The 14,741-nt window shown below is 38.8% G+C and overlaps 2 protein-coding genes across 2 annotated transcripts; both read right to left on the bottom strand.

The window, feature by feature from the left end:
• Window positions 1-514: 514 nt before the first annotated feature.
• LOC103717742 (60S ribosomal protein L31-like) lies at window positions 515-5,747 on the bottom strand. Its single transcript, XM_039117374.1, has 2 exons — window positions 5,545-5,747; window positions 515-1,012 (listed from the first exon to the last, which is right to left on the bottom strand). The coding sequence occupies exons 1-2, from the start codon at window positions 5,628-5,630 to the stop codon at window positions 733-735; spliced, it is 366 nt and encodes a 121-aa protein (XP_038973302.1). The 5' UTR covers window positions 5,631-5,747; the 3' UTR covers window positions 515-732.
• A 1,862-nt stretch (window positions 5,748-7,609) lies between these two features.
• On the bottom strand, window positions 7,610-13,642 carry LOC103717747. Its single transcript, XM_017845337.3, has 13 exons — window positions 13,093-13,642; window positions 12,796-12,998; window positions 12,658-12,709; window positions 12,029-12,177; window positions 11,108-11,179; window positions 10,889-10,984; window positions 10,559-10,638; window positions 10,382-10,457; window positions 9,971-10,184; window positions 9,224-9,420; window positions 8,903-9,008; window positions 8,612-8,701; window positions 7,610-8,397 (listed from the first exon to the last, which is right to left on the bottom strand). Exons 1-13 carry the CDS (start codon window positions 13,640-13,642, stop codon window positions 7,610-7,612), a joined length of 2,673 nt encoding a protein of 890 aa, XP_017700826.3.
• Window positions 13,643-14,741: the final 1,099 nt, after the last annotated feature.

Raw genomic sequence — 14,741 nt, 5'->3', positions numbered from 1 at the left:
GCTAGTATCCAAGTCCCCTCGTAGGAACGAGAGTACGATCACCTGTATCCCAGCGAAAAATCTAATTAGCAATTGGGCTAGGCTAGACCCAAAACTGGTTTCAAGCTTTCAGCAGAAAAATCCCGGCCAGCGCTAAATCATTTCAATCCTACTTGACTTCAGATGAGGGCTAGGACCCCATTTCTCTGCACGAACGCCGCACGTCGAGTCGAATCACCTCGTGTTTTCATCCCCATGCGTGAATTGACACCGGATCCCAATTATTCTCGAGTTACAATTTTCAGGTGAAAGTTGCCTGGCATACAAAGAGGCCCTAAAACAAAACTCGAAATCCTCTGAATTTTGAACACTTTCTACCAAACAAAGAATGATGAACACGGCTTTGGCCCACTTCTTAATCTTCATACGGTAAACTAACTGAAGTAATTAAAACTAAATTGTCCACATTCTGTACAGCCATGTGAAAGGCAGAAAAGTACAAACATGCAATTTTGAAGCAAACAGCTGCATAACGTAGACTGCTCAAACAAGCAATTGCCAGATGATTAGTATTAATAAGAACACGGTTCAATGAAATGTGACCAAGAAAGAAATTCTTAAATATAACTTAAATTCAGCAAAGGAAAAACTCATAGTTCAACACTCCAATTGCACCCAAAACTCCCTACAAAATCTTAAAATAATCCCCATTGCCATAATAACCTCAAAAGAGGGCATCCGACTGCCAAGAATTCAATCTGCTTCCTCAACAATCTTAGTTCCTAACCCTTTCAAACCCTCTGGAGGAACCTCAGCAACAGTAACCAACGAGTAGAGCTCTTCTTTTGCGTCCTCCTCCTCGTTCCTTTTGCGGGCAATCCTCACACGAACCCGTCTTGGCACACCTCGGATCCCCCTGCTCCAGATATGTTTGTTGAGCTTCACATCAACCCTGACATCAGTCGTGCCCATTGACTTCTGTGCGAACTTTCTGATCTCCTTAATGGCCTTGGGAGCCATCTTCTTGAAAGTGCTGCTCACAAATTACAAAACGGCAAACACATGTCCGTAATGCTTGTTGAATGATCACAAATGCAAGTGCAACAATAGACAGCTATGATGTCATGTGAAAGCATGGTCATGCTATGAAATTCAGACTAACTATTCAAATAAAGAATCAAGCTATAAGAGGATAACACAAAGCCTCAAAAGTACAAAGCATGTCCAATATTTATTGCAATAGATCCAAAAATTGGATTATCTATTCAATAAGCCTTAATTCCCTCATTTGTTGAACACCTTGAGGCAAAAGAGATGTGAAGTATCCCATGTGTACTTTAGGTTTTGTCATGCCTTAAGATGACTGATAAACTACAATGAAGCACCAAAAGGAATACTTACTTGGCTCAAAACATAATCATTTTTACACAAATCAAAGCTGTTACCAGACGAAAATGACACTGAGCAACCTTCTGAGAAAGACTTCCATGAAAATTCGAAGCAAAATGGCATTAGAGGTACACAAGGATGTAGGACATGAAGTTTTGTCCAAACCTCTAAAACTGACACTAATGTTTTCTGCTAAGAAACACTCTGAATCCAGGACCAATTTCAAAAAAGTTTCATGCAAACCTAACTTGAGTGATATTATAAGGTGTGCTGGCCCATGTACCACATGAAAGCCCAACCAAGCACAGACATTGTGCAGTGCACAGACAACCATGCGATATTAGACTTCTCCAGTTCATACCACTGGCGCGCAACTGGAGAGGATCCAAGTCAAACTTAAAATTGATTCAAGTTAACCTATGGAGTGATTGAGTATTCTCCTAATTGATTTTGATGAGCTCAAAGCACTTGAGTATGTTTTATGTTGTTCTAATGAATTCAATCTAGTGTTTTAGGTAAATCTTTATTAATTTCTGTCTAAGTACCTTGAGCTTTGGTTCAGAGTCTTTTGGTTAAGTATTGAAATATGTCTGAACTAAAGTCTGCATTACGAGTCGACTCTGGGACACTTGAAGTTTCTGGCACAAGCTCGAGTCGACTCCGGGACTCTGCGAGTCGACTCCGACTGAGAACAGACAGAAAGACAACGATGGATTTTCGACCTCATTAGCGAGTTGACTCCAAAAGGTTGCGAGTCGACTCCAAGGAGAAGCTGACAAAAAGACAGAACGTCAGTTTTTGAGACCCGTCAGCGAGCCGACTCGCGAAGACTACGAGTCGTCTCCCATATCAGCCGAGTCGACTCCCAGTTTGTTCGAGTCAACTCCCAGAGGAAAGCAGTCTGAAAGACAGAAAATCAGTTTCGAAAACCCTGTGAACGAATCGACTCCAGGTATTCCAGAGTCGTCTCCCAAGTCATCCGAGTCGACTCCTAGTTTGGCGGAGTCGACTCGTGAGAGAAATACAGAAAGTTTGATTTCTGAAACCCTGAGAACGAGTCGACTCCTAAGTGCCCGAGTCGTCTCCAGCAGCTGGCGAGTCGACTCCAGTTTGGTCCGAGTCGACTCCAGGACAAGGCATGCACTTTAATTCAAATTTGGAACAGTGGCCAAGTCGTCCCCAGTATAGCGCGAGTCGACTCCAGTAACAGTCGAGTCGACTCCAGATCGCGCGAGTCAACTCCGATCCCAACAGATACATTGTCAGACTGTGCAGACGGGTCAGACGGCTCTAATCTCCTCTCTAACGACTATTTTTCAAAGGGGATCACTTAAATAGCCAGAGTGAAAAGTAGTAGACAACAAGAGAGTCATCCCACTTGAGCATAAAAGTTTTTCAACCACCAAAAAAGCATCCATAGAGTGAATCCAAGCAAGAGAAGGAAGAAGTGCATTCAACTCAAATCAAAAGGCTTCCTTCGCATTCAAAGTTCTACCGGCTATTCCTTATCCTCCGGCTTATTCAAGAGGAGACTCAGAAATCGAAAAGCCCCACTTCAACAACTCAAATCTGTTTGAGGGCTTCCAACTCCTCTTTGTTTATATTGTCTTAAATCTGCTTTTTTAGAAGCTTTTCTGATGTAAACTTTAGACTCTCCCTTTTATACTTGATTTTAATCAGGAGATTGAATCAAGGGTTGTAAGGTTTGTTGGTGAGCCAAAGATAAAACCAACGGTGTAAGGTTGTGGTTGGTGATCCGAGAAAAAACCAACTAGGTTTGATTGCAATTCCGAAAAAACAATCGTGTGGTTCTAGTCGATGAGCCTGTCAAAACCGACCGAGTTCCTTGTAATCTTGTGAAAACAACAAGTTTGGTTGTGAGCTTGCAAAACAACCAGCTGTAATCCTAGGGATTATAGTGAACTTCCAAGTGCGACTTGGGGAGTGAATGTAGGAGCAGGTGTTGGCTTCGAACCACTATAAACCTCTCTGTGTTTGTATTGATCTTTGTTTCTTTATCTCTCTTCACTCATTGCATCTAGTGATCTAACTAATCCACTTGCAATAGATTTAGTTAATCACTCACCTAATTTTTAATTGGTCAATATTTAATCAAAAACGAATTCACCCCCCCTCTTGTGTTGTCTCCTTGGGCAACATAACCAAAACTGTCTTGCCAACAACTTGTGAAATAACAAAAACAGAAATCTTGAGTTCAGGCATATTTTTAAGAAACAAAAAATTGCCATTCCAAGACTTTTAACAAATAGCATATATCGATTTCAAAATAGCATCTATCTTTCTAGCTTGTGCTATTCTTGTAAATATATACTTTTTGTACATTTGAATTCTAGTACTTGGCTATACCTAATGCACATTTCTTGAGTACTAGTAAATCTCCTTTCTCTAGTTTGTTAACATACTCAAGAAATATAATAATGTAAGACTATGAGACGTTAGAAAGTGTTCTTCTTCATTCAATAACAAAGTACACATATGACAAAACTTAATTTAGATTACATGGCTCATTAGACGGCTCATGCATCATTCTTAATCATTAGAAGAGTCCAACAGATTGAAATTTCAAGAGTATGATAAAACATTCAACATAGCACACTTCCAAATTTTTAGCTAATGTCATGAACATGGAAATGCCAACTATTTCACACAACATTATAGAATTGGCATGAAGGTAACCAACATGTTGCTCATCTCTTGATCCACAAAATCCAGTTAACTCTTCTCACAAAATCATACATAGCATAAAATGTGACCAGCACTTCTACGTTTCCTTATGACTAAAATCAACAACAGTTTATTCTTATTTTTGTTTCATGATTTAACAACCATTGGTGGGAAATGAGAAAAAGATACTTATAACCTATATATACATACACATACACACATACATATATATACATAAAGCTATGCATTATATATATATATATATATGTATGTATGTACACATACATATATATAGAGAGAGGTAGACTAGGATCCTGTCAAAGTGGATCTGCACTTAGATCCAGTCATCCGAGTTATTGGATGTGATCCATTACCTCTAATATGCTTATGCACCAAAAAATCATATGATTTGGAGACCCCTAGCCTATGCATCAAGTGGTCAAAAATTGGACAACTTAAATATAACAAAACAATACATATTTTTTTATCGGTTGATGTATGGAATAGGGATCTCCAAATCACACTATTTTTGGTAGGTACTTTAGAAATAGTAGATCGCATTCAACAATTCAAATCATCGATATGAATCTAAGTGGAGATTCACCCGACCAGATCCAAATTACCCTCCCTCTCTCTCTCGAGAGAGAGAAAATGATACATCATTAACACCCTTGTAGCAGCTTATAGCAGTATCGATGTTTGAATGAACCAATATACACCTCCAAGGTGAGCACATGTGCAGGTGTAAGCATTTGTGCATGGACAACCCGGCATACTGCAATGTTCGTTTTTGCCCATTTATTCAAACATGATGGTCCTAAAATTAAGATGAGGCACATTTAATTTTTTAAAAAAACTCTGTTCTTCCTCACCAAAACCTGCAATGGTCAACCATGTCTAGCGTCCAGTCATTCTCGTCTTATAGATACATCATATACTGACTTTAAGATGAAACTTAAGGAAAATCACCATTCCCTTAAAGGAAAATTTTTTTAAACGTCCTCTATCCATCTAATCTCGAGCACAACCACACCGACTCCACACACTTTTAATAACGTTCTCCCTCTCAGAAATCTAGCCAGATCTCTTTCTAAAATGACATCACAAGCGATCAAAAACAAATTCAATCCAACAAAAGACCCATAATGTATGCATAGCCAGTAGATTTAACTAAACAAAAAGATGCATTACCTACGAGAACGATCTAGTAATATCGTTGTCACCAAATGAAACAAATAGCACCATCAGGGAGTAGATCACGAATATATGATGGATGGAAATTTCAATACAGAAGGCGAATAACGATCAAAAAATCAACAGATTCATGAAAAAACAACGAAAACAGATCAGGAGCAACGTAAAGATTTCCATTTGGGATAAACAAATCCACGATTCAAATAACGAACAAATCCACTACTCAAACGCCTCCACAAATCAAGAAGGGTGAAAAAGAGGGTTGGGGAAGAAGGGGGAGAGGACAATGGAAAATACCATCCATGCAGGCGTTTGTGGAGATTGATGGTGTACTCCCTCGTGACCACTTCCTCCTTCCGCCCCTTGCTCGCCTTCTCCACCATCGTCGCCGCCCCCGCCGCCGGTCTACGCTCTCTCTCTCTCTCTCTCTCTCTCTCTCTCTCTCTCTCTCTCCTTCCTCTAAAACGCTAAGCTGAGAGAGATGCGGCTCAACAAAAAACCCTAGATCGCGCGGGCGAGGATGATATATTAAGTAAGGTATGTTCGCATAAATACACCCGCATTTTGAGTAAATAACGAAATCGCCCTCACGTGCCTGCCTTCCTTTCTGTCACGTATTATGCACGTGACATAGGAAGAAGGCTGAACGCGCTTGATGGTGGCGGCCTCCAACTCTCCAAGGTAATACCTATAAAACCTCCCCAGGTTCCTTAATTATATGGCTATAAAAACAAGGACATGTTGGGTTCCTTCACTAGCATTTGTTGACTACTTGTTCTGATCATCATAAGTAGCACAACTAAAGTTGCTCCAAACACGGAGTGAGGCTATAATTCATTAAAAATATTGCATATATGATTAGGTCTTTTTTTGAAACCATACAACATGTTTTAGACGTGAGAGAGTGGATTGATATGAGCAATGTAAGTGTTTTAGTTTGAACTTATAATACATAAGATTTTCTTATGTTATTAGTTCAATGTTGGGCGTCATGAGATATACCGCCAAAAAAATGGTTTGGATTTGAATGGTCAGAGTGATTATGATCGACATGCAATACTTAAAGTTTGAGAAAGATCGGATTGATCATCAAATTATGGCGATCAAGGCATCTTTGGATATAAGATGGTATTGTGCTCTTGTTCTAAAACTTGAAGGGCTAGATGATGCATGAGTGACGGTTATCTTTTTAGTTGTGTAACTTAAAATGATCATGTTATTGGAGAGCTACCCTTCAATTTTTCTTTAAGCGGTGAAAGAGTTTTATTTGAATAGGGAACTAATTTCGTTTCTAGATATAGATCAAACACTATCTGAAAAGAAGTTGGATATGATTGCCTATCTGATAATTGCTTGTACCTATGCATAACAGGAGGCCTTGAAAATATCTAAACGAGAGAGTAGTCATTATTGATTCAAAGGGACCTAAATCAGAATTTATTTTTGAATGTTTTTGAATAAATTTTGTTAGATGAAGCTTCCTTACCATCCAATAGAGAGTGAACCTTGTAAGGTTGCTCCATTATAATATCAAGTTCACAAATTCAAAACTAGAAAACAACCTTTCTATATGCAAGGGTAAGACTCTATATATGTAGCCTTTTCCAGAAACTACAATGTCATAAGCTTTGTGCACCGAGATGCCCTTTTTTTAAAGCTTCCTCGTTATGCCAATAAAGAATCTTTGTAGACTATGTCTTTTATGCATGCATGTGCGCTTGTAGGTGTGCATGCATGGATGGGGTTACAACATTTTCGATAAAAAGCATTAGAAATTTGGAAAACCATTCTTGTTTATCGTTTGTCAACCTGGAAAATGAATGGTCTGCGATTGCCAGATTGTCACCATAACTATTTGGCGCCATAGAAACCTGAATTTGCAGCATATCCCTTGATATGGGAAGTTATTTGATGCACCTAATGATTCTGAATACAATTTGGTAGTTTGTCTTTTAGGCAATAAACTCATGAACATCCATCTAGTAGATTGAATTTAAACTTCTACGCCAACTACCAACTGCACTATGGTGTTCAGTTATTTTAGGTCGAGTTGCAATTGCACTACTGAGACGAGATTGGATAGTTATGCTTATCACAAGTCCTTCTAATTAACATAGCCACTTGTACTTTTTTTCCCCAATATGAAAGGGAGCCAGGACAGAAGCACATCACATTTGGATGTCAAATTAGAAAATTCAGAAAGAGCAACAAATTAGCCCCAAAATATCATTCTAATAAAAAATGTGTAATTTCAGAGAAAACCATAACCTTCCAAACTGAGAAAGAGCTGAGCAAAAATGTGAGCAGAAAAGGTGAAGAAGAAGAGAATCATATCATTCCTCAAGTCTAACTCCTAAAAGATTTACACTCCGATATTGAAGTAGACCGAATAAGTTTCATCTCTCAAACTCATCAATGGTTGCAGCAGGAAATTTCTTTCAGTCCCCTTTGCGATGAAACTGATTGGATGATACTCAGTTAGCCCTTCCCTTGGTGTAAAACTTGCTGCTTGTTGGAATGCAGTATCACTGCTTTCGATCTTTCCTCGACAAAGAAGACGAACACATTCTCCTGCAGATTGATCTATCTTGTTATGCACAAAGCAGCCAGGTATGCTTTCTGATTCTAATGAAATAGTGCTTGAATTGCCATCAAGTCCAGCAACCACCCGAAATTTCGACATGTCACGGTTGCTAGTTACTGTTTTTGAGGTTGCAGCAACTATAAGGCCATTGTTTGGACCTTGGTGCTCTACCATTCTCCCTGGAAGATCAAATGGTTCGAGCATGATCGACTCCCCGATGAGATCCTTTCGAGATGGAAACTGGTATTTTTTGGTGTTGTTGTATCTAAGTCTAAAAGTAGCTTGGGCAGCAGCATTACTTCCAAGTTTTGGTGATTCCTCCATTGTGAGTGTGCGCTCTTGGTCTTCTCTAGAGCCATTTAAATTCGAAAGGAACATAGTCCTGCTTGCAATTTCTTGAGTAAAGGATATAAGCTGAGAATTATAAGCAGCTGGAACTGGCAATATCCAATCAGAAAGTGACTTGGCACTCCCATTCTTCAAATCCCATGCACCACAGGACAGACCAGCAAGAAGGTAATGTCCAAAGAGAATTGCTTTTGTTGATTCATACTCGGGACGATCATCTACGATGATAAAAATTGGTGTTATTTGGCAGAAGCATCAAACTTAATCTGGAGTTATATGAAAAAAAATGTTAGGGAAATATGATAGAGCATGAATGATGAAGAAAACTAGAAGCAATCTTTTGAAAAATCGAATATGAGATGCATCGAACAAAATCAACTTGAGAAATTATATAATTGACTAATTGATGTTGACAAACTTTGGGGATATAACCTTGTATAGCCTCTGTCCTTAAATCAATTGGCAATTGAAAGGTCAATCTGTCTTCATGGCTCCACTTCTTAGTGATCGACAAGACACTACCTGAGATCATTAACGAAGAATTTATAAAACCATGGTTGATCACTTTAGTAGCAATTCAACACACACTGTAATGTAGTGTCTATTATATGATTCATTTGTGCTCATTCTAGAAACTTTTTTAGCATTCAACTATTCAAAAAACTGAAACTTTGTTCTGCAATAGATGCATAACACAAATTATAAAATCAGCAAAAATCTCACCTGGAGCAGGCACCTTTAAATTTTGTCCATTTAATGTGGCCTTTGCTCCATAAGAAGATGTCCAAATTGGAATGCGAATGCCCAGAGTGAAATTTTTGGACACTGACTGAAACATAGACGTTAGAAGTTTCAAAATTATTCTTATAATTCCTTATTGGAAATCAATTAATACTGGATCATGTATGAAATACAGCTCAAAGTTTCAAAGAATTATAAAATTTGTTCTATGAGCAATTTTCAGAGATCACACATTTTAGTGAGACTGCAACTACACTATAGAATATCAATGTCTCAAATGAGCTAGATGGAAATAATAATCACCTGATTAGCAGATATTGTGTATAGCACTCGCAAGTATTGGTCCCCAGAAGCAACTTCTTCTACTCTTTGTTGCAGTTTAATTCCTCCAGACTTCCAATTAAGAGTACTAGATATGAACTGAATGACATAAAGCTTAGGGATACTGCCCTCTTCCTCAAAGTATATAGAATCACCCAACTTTGAGAATGATTCAGTAGCTGGGGAGAAAAAGCTGAATCATTGGCTGTCAAATGAAGTATCAATAGAAATATATTGCTCACGGCTAACTTATTTTTATTTATAGCACCATCACAGGATGCTCTTAGGGGGAAAAAAAGAAGGATTAGGGATCCAAGAAATGCATTTCACTTCAAATCTTGATTTCTACCTGTTAAATCATATAAATGTTTATGTGCTAATTATCCTCATTATCTTCAATCACAATCCTATGTCTGCTTATAAATACATAAAATGAATGGTTAAAGTTGATCCTCAAATTTGTGATAAATAAGTTGCTTATTAAGTTTGATTCCAAAAAGCTAACTATTGTTGCTGTATGTGAATATATGCAGTGCTTAAATTGGAGTAGAGTTGTTTATGAGATTTTTGCAGCTGCACCGAACTCTACATATGCCTTCAAATTTTATAACTTGATGTATGAAAATGCTTCGATCTGATTACCGATATTATTATGGGGAAAAAAATGGGAATAGATCAAAAGAAAAAGAACACAACCAACAAGTTGTAAATGTAGGTGACAGGCACAACCTGTCCCATAGCAACACCAAAAGCTATCAGACTTGCTCCCCCAGCCACCTTGACCACTGATTGCTTTCGAACCTCCTGGATTCAGAGGAAGAAAATAAATCATGACTCCTGGCTCTCTTCCTCTTTGAATCCCCAACACGCCATTTGTAAGTGCTCGTTCATAGTAATCTGCATATGCCATTTCCTTTGTCCATCGAAATAGATTGCGTGAAACCTGCGTTATCCCCAACATATATATATATATATATAGCTATTATAAGTCTTATTACAAGTCTTACTCCATACAATTCTCCTGAAATTAAATTCACAGCTAATCTATAAACAAGGGTAAATTAAACAAATATTGGTAATAGAAATTAGTTTAATTGCTAGAAGTCATAGTATGACATCATGTAGAGAAGTATGACAAACCTTTAACATGTTGTAGGTAGTGCAAGATTCTTCAGTGTTCATCTTTAAAGTGCCTACTAACCGTGTCGGATCGGTCCTGTATGTACAATCAAGCATCATCAAAGCACAAAGCATAATAATTCAGAATCAGGTTATTACTTTCACAAATAACATAATTAAAAGATTAAAAGTGCTTACCAGTGCTCATCATATGAAGTTCCACCTGTTGCATATAGATGTGAAGAATTGACAAAATCCATAAATACTGTCCCAATGTCCTGGCATTTGAAGGGGGGGAAAAGATAAAGAGCTTAAGATAGTAAGATAGATGATTTTAAATGATTGTAATTGGTAAAAACATATGCTTGAAAAAGATGAAACTTCCAAGTATCCATTCCCTTATCTGCTCTGGCAAATGGTGCAACCCTAACTTCATTCGGATAAACTCGCCTTAAATTCAAAATAATAAACTTTAATACCTTATGAAGAGATAGTAAGAGAAAACTTTTGGCATGCAATAGAACATACCCTGTAGAGCAAGTCTCCAGTTACTTCATAACGCGTCTGGGCTCCAATGAGGATGGGGATGTGAGTGTTGGCATGTAAACCAGAAAGACTATCAACCTGTGAGAGAAAATTGTAAAATTTTGATTCAAATTAACAATTAGAAGTATAATCAAGTTCTTATCAACTAATAAGATGATGGATTCAGAAAATAGTGTTGGATTGGGATATGAATAATATTACCTGTAATGCAAGTGGTCCAAGAAAACATGGTTTGCCAAAAAGATGGGCCAGTACCAAATGTTTCTCATCACTCTACAAGTAATTCATTAAAATCATTAGCTGAGGTGTTAAAAGTTCCGCATGTATATATTCGCATATGCTAATAAAACAATAAATTATGCATTAATAAAATCTAATGTGATATGTTGAGACCATGTAAAATAATGAAACAGACACTTTTCATCTAATCTTTTCCTTTGAAAATTTAAATAAATTGATATCCTTGCATTCATGATATATCGTTGCTACATGTGAATGTATAATTAAAGTTCGATTATTTGCTTAACTAGGCATTCATAAAAACGACTTAAAATATATGCATGTAAAAGTTGACAATTTCACCATGCGTATTTTATACGCAACAATTATTTTCGGAATTTCTATTCATAATTATCCACTTGCATATTATAATTTTGATCCTATTTATGAAAAGCATGACTAGATTTAGAAGGAAAAAAATGGATTCCCTATTTCCACATGCATTAATGTTAGCAAGTTCTCCATTTCTTTTGATAGTGAGCTCAATTTAGGAGAATAAATTATTAATTAACAAATTGGCCTGAAAAGTTTATGCACATAAAATTCTCAGATTATACATGTGGAGGGTCTACAATGATCAAAACGAGTCTAAATAATAACCAGGTTAAATTAAATAAATAAATAACATGGAGAGTATTCAAACTCACGACATTTAGCAAACCAGAGCTCTAATACCATGTTGACTAATCAATTCATCTGAAAACATAGTCTAATTAAAAATGGGTCAACAATACATATCAGGCTTAACATAAAAGACGATGCATAATTTTGCATATGAAATGACTTGAGACTGAAGCATATTTTCTTCATATTTAGCATCAGAATAATAACCATTGAACTTACTGTGATGCTATACAGTCTATAAAGAACATCATTCATGCCACCTGTTTCTTCATTCATTGCCTCCCAGTGTCTGGCAATAGTATACTTCTTAATGAAGTTTGTCACACGATTGCTGAAGTACTTGGCCATCCAAATCACCATGTTCAATGCTTTAGGGCTCGTTTGGTTCGCGGAAAGCATTTTCCTTCCTAGGAATATGATTCCCGGGAAACAAATTCCTAGGAAGAGGATGCCTAGAAAAGTACTTTTGGCATGTTTGGTTGACCATGGAAAAGTGACAAATTTCCAAGATGCTTATGTTTGGTTGGCCATCCACTTTCCTAGGAAAGTTATATATAATTCCTATTATGCCCTTAATAAAAATTAGGTTTTTAATGCCTCTTTAATGCTTCTTTAATGTTGAAGGGACTTTTTGGGAAAAAGTAAAAATGGAGCGATTCCCGCCTCATGGGAAAGTAACTTTCCCATGTTTCTCATGGGAAAGACTTTCCCATGAAATGTGGGAATCACATTCCCATGGGAATACAACTTTCCCTTCTCTCTCCTTTGAAAACTCCAACCAAACAAGAGGCATTTCATTACTTTCCCGTTGACCACACTTTCCCTCCTTCTTTTCCCGCGAAACAAACGAGCCCTAGTGTTTCCAGTAAGAGTATATTGGTCCAAAAGTCCTGTCATGATCTGTTAAAATATAGTCATTATTCAATACCTATCGGATTCTCTTCATATATACGTACAGATTTTTGAGGCTATTTTTGAAAGCTCACCTTGTGTATGGTGTAGTAGGGAGCCCATACATATACAACAGCTTCATAACGGTCGAATTCCTCGGTGGGAAAAGCTGAAAGATACCCAGTTCCTATTGCCTTTTGGCATTCATCAAGCGCATCAACCACTTTGTTCATCCTCTCACGAATGGTCTCGTTATGAGTGCTCGCCCACATCAACGCAGTAGCACTCACAAAATGCCCTGAAAATTCATCAAAATTAGTGCTAGATTGCATCAATGATATCACGACTCACACACGAATCATGAGGATTTAGATGGACGCGATTGCGCTCACCGACAAAGTGGCCGCGGAGCTCGCTCTCGGGCTTCTCCCACCCTCCGTACGGTTCACCGATGGTTTTCAGACCGGCGGTTTTCCGGAAGCTCCAGACGAGCCGGTCCGGGTCGAGGAGGAGCAGGTACTCCAGGTTGGTCTTCTGGGCTTGGCCGTGGACCGAGTCCGGGTCGATCCGGACGTCGTGGAGCGACATGTCCTTCAAGAAGCTGCCTCCTCCCTTCCAGCCGCGGGCCGGACCGGGCCGCTTCATGGACCGGTAGACCATGGCCCAGTGGAGCTGGTTCTCCGCCGGTCCAGCTCTCCGGGGGAGCAGGCCCATCCAGGCCGCGTCATCGGAGGGGGCGAGGTGGTAGCGGGAGAGGAACTCATTGCGCCACGTGTCGTTCATGCGGGCCTGGTCGTAGTGGGTCCCATCTTCCTTGTTTCTGGACCAGGACGCTCCCTTGTTGTAGATGACGTTGTTGCATTCGACGGCGGCCGCCGGAGACGAGAACGCCGCCGCCGCCGCAAGGAAGACAAGGAGGCCAAACGCCGTTAACCATCTCATCTTTTTCTTCTTCAGAGGCCAATCGCATCACTGTCGTGGTCTTTATAGTGCTAGGCGAAAGAGAGAGAATTTTAGGGAGAGAATGTCGGAAAATTAGCATAAAGAATGCAGTTCATGAGAAGATTATTGGTGCCGGGGTGCAACAGTCTCAGAGTTTTTCTCGGTAAACAACTGCCTAAGAGTTGGAACCGGTTTTTTATCGTTGGAGTCGGATTGTTTAGTGTTGGATCGTTGACATTGCCGCAAGATACAGGAGATGGAGTTGAGATATAATGCGAGCTATGATTGTTCGTTAAGATCATAGCGTACCGGATCCTCTGTCGGGAATTTTTTTTTAAAAAAAAATAAAATGTAAAGGTAAGGGAAATACAGAGCTATGCACTATAAACTCATTATAACTAGGCCACAGTTCTCTATGGTACTAAAAGAACTTGTGAGGGCCATGTATATTTAGTCTCGTATCGATTACTTGTTGGATAGATCTTGAGAACTTTATACAGGATCTGGATAGATCTTGAGAACTTTATACAGGATCAACTAGCCATTTTGGGTGAGGTCATGTGTTGTTATAAATGGTATTAGAGTGAATCTGGCCCGTAACCTATATGAATTGGGGGACACTGCCGCACGGATTTATTGGGGCTGACCACAGACCGATTGTGGTGTTTGTGATTAGATTTGAACCCTTAGCATGACGAGGACGTTAGAGCTTGAACAGGGAGAGTATGTGAGGACTTGTGCAAGCGTGTGTTTAGTCCCATATTGATTATTCGCTGGGTACATTTTGGATACTTATACAAAATCAAAAAATTCAAATAATATCTTTTGGGTAGCTATTTTGGATGAGATCGTAGGTTGTTATAGAACTACCTACACATCAGCATTGTAAGTAACGTATGCAGGCCTCTGCGTGTAAATCCAAAGCTGATATGTGTATGAAGTTGGGACCGCATCCTCAAGTGGCCCACAACAGAGACAATGTAAATCCACTCCTTACCTTGCGATACATTACCGGGTAGCCTGTGCCTCCCATTATCATGAAAGAAAAAACAAATATATGTTGATCCCAAATGCTCCATTTAATAATCGGGTGAAGTCA

This window comes from Phoenix dactylifera, unplaced genomic scaffold, assembly GCF_009389715.1.
Source record: "Phoenix dactylifera cultivar Barhee BC4 unplaced genomic scaffold, palm_55x_up_171113_PBpolish2nd_filt_p 000207F, whole genome shotgun sequence".
Lineage (NCBI taxonomy): Eukaryota > Viridiplantae > Streptophyta > Magnoliopsida > Arecales > Arecaceae > Phoenix > Phoenix dactylifera.
This window is presented reverse-complemented; position numbering and strand designations above follow the sequence as displayed.